The sequence below is a fragment of the Salmo salar genome, chromosome 10, assembly GCF_965601325.2.
Source record: "Salmo salar chromosome 10, fSalSal1, whole genome shotgun sequence".
Lineage (NCBI taxonomy): Eukaryota > Metazoa > Chordata > Actinopteri > Salmoniformes > Salmonidae > Salmo > Salmo salar.
Genome location: NC_138300.1, coordinates 53,925,001 through 53,930,000, shown reverse-complemented (window position 1 = coordinate 53,930,000; position 5,000 = coordinate 53,925,001). Strand labels below are relative to the sequence as shown.

The window sequence follows — 5,000 nt, the reverse complement described above, 5'->3', positions numbered from 1 at the left end:
GTGGTTGGCAGTAGGGTTGGTATTTACCTGGCTGTGGTTGGCAGTAGGGTTGGTATTTACCTGGCTGTGGTTGGCAGTAGGGTTGGTATTTACCTGGCTGTGGTTGGCAGTAGGGTTGGTATTTACCTGGCTGTGGTTGGCAGTAGGGTTGGTATTTACCTGGCTGTGGTTGGCAGTAGGGTTGGTATTTACCTGGCTGTGGTTGGCAGTAGGGTTGGTATTTACCTGGCTGTGGTTGGCAGTAGGGTTGGTATTTACCTGGCTGTGGTTGGCAGTAGGGTTGGTATTTACCTGGCTGTGGTTGGCAGTAGGGTTGGTATTTACCTGGCTGTGGTTGGCAGTAGGGTTGGTATTTACCTGGCTGTGGTTGGCAGTAGGGTTGGTATTTACCTGGCTGTGGTTGGCAGTAGGGTTGGTATTTACCTGGCTGTGGTTGGCAGTAGGGTTGGTATTTACCTGGCTGTGGTTGGCAGTAGGGTTGGTATTTACCTGGCTGTGGTTGGCAGTAGGGTTGGTATTTACCTGGCTGTGGTTGGCAGTAGGGTTGGTATTTACCTGGCTGTGGTTGGCAGTAGGGTTGGTATTTACCTGGCTGTGGTTGGCAGTAGGGTTGGTATTTACCTGGCTGTGGTTGGCAGTAGGGTTGGTATTTACCTGGCTGTGGTTGGCAGTAGGGTTGGTATTTACCTGGCTGTGGTTGGCAGTAGGGTTGGTATTTACCTGGCTGTGGTTGGCAGTAGGGTTGGTATTTACCTGGCTGTGGTTGGCAGTAGGGTTGGTATTTACCTGGCTGTGGTTGGCAGTAGGGTTGGTATTTACCTGGCTGTGGTTGGCAGTAGGGTTGGTATTTACCTGGCTGTGGTTGGCAGTAGGGTTGGTATTTACCTGGCTGTGGTTGGCAGTAGGGTTGGTATTTACCTGGCTGTGGTTGGCAGTAGGGTTGGTATTTACCTGGCTGTGGTTGGCAGTAGGGTTGGTATTTACCTGGCTGTGGTTGGCAGTAGGGTTGGTATTTACCTGGCTGTGGTTGGCAGTAGGGTTGGTATTTACCTGGCTGTGGTTGGCAGTAGGGTTGGTATTTACCTGGCTGTGGTTGGCAGTAGGGTTGGTATTTACCTGGCTGTGGTTGGCAGTAGGGTTGGTATTTACCTGGCTGTGGTTGGCAGTAGGGTTGGTATTTACCTGGCTGTGGTTGGCAGTAGGGTTGGTATTTACCTGGCTGTGGTTGGCAGTAGGGTTGGTATTTACCTGGCTGTGGTTGGCAGTAGGGTTGGTATTTACCTGGCTGTGGTTGGCAGTAGGGTTGGTATTTACCTGGCTGTGGTTGGCAGTAGGGTTGGTATTTACCTGGCTGTGGTTGGCAGTAGGGTTGGTATTTACCTGGCTGTGGTTGGCAGTAGGGTTGGTATTTACCTGGCTGTGGGTTGGCAGTAGGGTTGGTATTTACCTGGCTGTGGTTGGCAGTAGGGTTGGTATTTACCTGGCTGTGGTTGGCAGTAGGGTTGGTATTTACCTGGCTGTGGTTGGCAGTAGGGTTGGTATTTACCTGGCTGTGGTTGGCAGTAGGGTTGGTATTTACCTGGCTGTGGTTGGCAGTAGGGTTGGTATTTACCTGGCTGTGGTTGGCAGTAGGGTTGGTATTTACCTGGCTGTGGTTGGCAGTAGGGTTGGTATTTACCTGGCTGTGGGTTGGCAGTAGGGTTGGTATTTACCTGGCTGTGGTTGGCAGTAGGGTTGGTATTTACCTGGCTGTGGTTGGCAGTAGGGTTGGTATTTACCTGGCTGTGGTTGGCAGTAGGGTTGGTATTTACCTGGCTGTGGTTGGCAGTAGGGTTGGTATTTACCTGGCTGTGGTTGGCAGTAGGGTTGGTATTCGTGGTCCATGGCACAGGCCAGCATCTTCAGAAGGCGGTGCACGGCGCTGCTGTTGAGCCGTAAGTCCAGAGGTCCGACCACCAGCCTCTTCACAGACGTCTCTTGGACAGGGGGGACCGGTTCTTCCTTAGGCCCTACGGCCATGGTGAAGTCCTGCTGCCCAACACACACTGGGACAGAGACACAGCGGGTCAGAACCACACACACACTGGGACAGAGAGCAGAGAGGGTCAGAACCACACACACACTGGGACAGAGACAGAGAGGGTCAGAACCACACACACACTGGGACAGAGACAGAGAGGGTCAGAACCACACACACACTGGGACAGAGACAGAGAGGGTCAGAACCACACACACACTGGGACAGAGACAGAGAGGGTCAGAACCACACACACACTGGGACAGAGACAGAGAGGGTCAGAACCACACACACACTGGGACAGAGACAGAGAGGGTCAGAACCACACACACACTGGGACGAGACAGAGAGGGTCAGAACCACACACACACTGGGACAGAGAGACACAGAGGGTCAGAACCACACACACACTGGGACAGAGAGACACAGAGGGTCAGAACCACACACACACTGGGACAGAGAGACACAGGGGTCAGAACCACACACACACTGGGACAGAGAGACACAGCAGGGTCAGAACCACACACACACTGCACGTACTCACACACTACACACATCTCTCTCTCTCTCTCTCCCTCTCTCCTCTCTCTCTCTCTCTCGTCGGCCCTCTATGTGATGTATATTCCAAATGTCCCATTATTCACTGCTGTCACACCGGTTACTGTTAGAATGATTTACAGCCACCTCTCTCTAATAAAACTGGACCCATTAAAACTAGGGGGCGGAGGAGAAGAGGGGACTAAACTGGATCCATTAAAACTAGGGGGCGGAGGAGAAGAGGGGACTAAACTGGATCCATTAAAACTAGGGGGCGGAGGAGAAGAGGGGACTAAACTGGATCCATTAAAACTAGGGGGCGGAGGAGAAGAGGGGACTAAACTGGATCCATTAAAACTAGGGGGCGGAGGAGAAGAGGGGACTAAACTGGATCCATTAAAACTAGGGGGCGGAGGAGAAGAGGGGACTAAACTGGATCCATTAAAACTAGGGGGCGGAGAAGAGGGGACTAAACTGGATCCATTAAAACTAGGGGGCGGAGGAGAAGAGGGGACTAAACTGGATCCATTAAAACTAGGGGGCGGAGGAGAAGAGGGGACTAAACTGGATCCATTAAAACTAGGGGGCGGAGGAGAAGAGGGGACTAAACTGGATCCATTAAAACTAGGGGGCGGAGGAGAAGAGGGGACTAAACTGGATCCATTAAAACTAGGGGGCGGAGGAGAAGAGGGGACTAAACTGGATCCATTAAAACTAGGGGGCGGAGGAGAAGAGGGGACTAAACTGGATCCATTAAAACTAGGGGGCGGAGGAGAAGAGGGGACTAAACTGGATCCATTAAAACTAGGGGGCGGAGGAGAAGAGGGGACTAAACTGGATCCATTAAAACTAGGGGGCGGAGGAGAAGAGGGGACTAAACTGGATCCATTAAAACTAGGGGGCGGAGGAGAAGAGGGGACCTAAGAACTGGATCCATTAAAACTAGGGGGCGGAGGAGAAGAGGGGACTAAACTGGATCCATTAAAACTAGGGGGCGGAGGAGAAGAGGGGACTAAACTGGATCCATTAAAACTAGGGGGCGGAGGAGAAGAGGGGACTAAACTGGATCCATTAAAACTAGGGGGCGGAGGAGAAGAGGGGACTAAACTGGATCCATTAAAACTAGGGGGCGGAGGAGAAGAGGGGACTAAACTGGATCCATTAAAACTAGGGGGCGGAGGAGAAGAGGGGACTAAACTGGATCCATTAAAACTAGGGGCGGAGGAGAAGAGGGGACTAAACTGGATCCATTAAAACTAGGGGGCGGAGGAGAAGAGGGGACTAAACTGGATCCATTAAAACTAGGGGGCGGAGGAGAAGAGGGGACTAAACTGGATCCATTAAAACTAGGGGGCGGAGGAGAAGAGGGGACTAAACTGGATCCATTAAAACTAGGGGGCGGAGGAGAAGAGGGGACTAAACTGGATCCATTAAAACTAGGGGGCGGAGGAGAAGAGGGGACTAAACTGGATCCATTAAAACTAGGGGGCGGAGGAGAAGAGGGGACTAAACTGGATCCATTAAAACTAGGGGGCGGAGGAGAAGAGGGGACTAAACTGGATCCATTAAAACTAGGGGGCGGAGGAGAAGAGGGGACTAAACTGGATCCATTAAAACTAGGGGGCGGAGGAGAAGAGGGGACTAAACTGGATCCATTAAAACTAGGGGGCGGAGGAGAAGAGGGGACTAAACTGGATCCATTAAAACTAGGGGGCGGAGGAGAAGAGGGGACTAAACTGGATCCATTAAAACTAGGGGGCGGAGGAGAAGAGGGGACTAAACTGGATCCATTAAAACTAGGGGGCGGAGGAGAAGAGGGGACTAAACTGGATCCATTAAAACTAGGGGGCGGAGGAGAAGAGGGGACTAAACTGGATCCATTAAAACTAGGGGGCGGAGGAGAAGAGGGGACTAAACTGGATCCATTAAAACTAGGGGGCGGAGGAGAAGAGGGGACTAAACTGGATCCATTAAAACTAGGGGGCGGAGGAGAAGAGGGGACTAAACTGGATCCATTAAAACTAGGGGGCGGAGGAGAAGAGGGGACTAAACTGGATCCATTAAAACTAGGGGGCGGAGGAGAAGAGGGGACTAAACTGGATCCATTAAAACTAGGGGGCGGAGGAGAAGAGGGGACTAAACTGGATCCATTAAAACTAGGGGGCGGAGGAGAAGAGGGGACTAAACTGGATCCATTAAAACTAGGGGGCGGAGGAGAAGAGGGGACTAAACTGGATCCATTAAAACTAGGGGGCGGAGGAGAAGAGGGGACTAAACTGGATCCATTAAAACTAGGGGGCGGAGGAGAAGAGGGGACTAAACTGGATCCATTAAAACTAGGGGGCGGAGGAGAAGAGGGGACTAAACTGGATCCATTAAAACTAGGGGGCGGAGGAGAAGAGGGGACTAAACTGGATCCATTAAAACTAGGGGGCGGAGGAGAAGA

General features: G+C 51.9%; 1 protein-coding gene across 1 annotated transcript in view; it reads right to left on the bottom strand.

Moving 5' to 3' along the window:
* The window catches only part of LOC106591508 (intermembrane lipid transfer protein VPS13B), a 336,266-nt gene that overhangs the window by 195,373 nt on the left and 135,893 nt on the right, over positions 1-5,000 (bottom strand). The window contains 1 exon segment of the mRNA XM_082957077.1: positions 1,845-2,045. Coding sequence (XP_082813203.1) covers positions 1,845-2,045 — 201 coding nt within the window.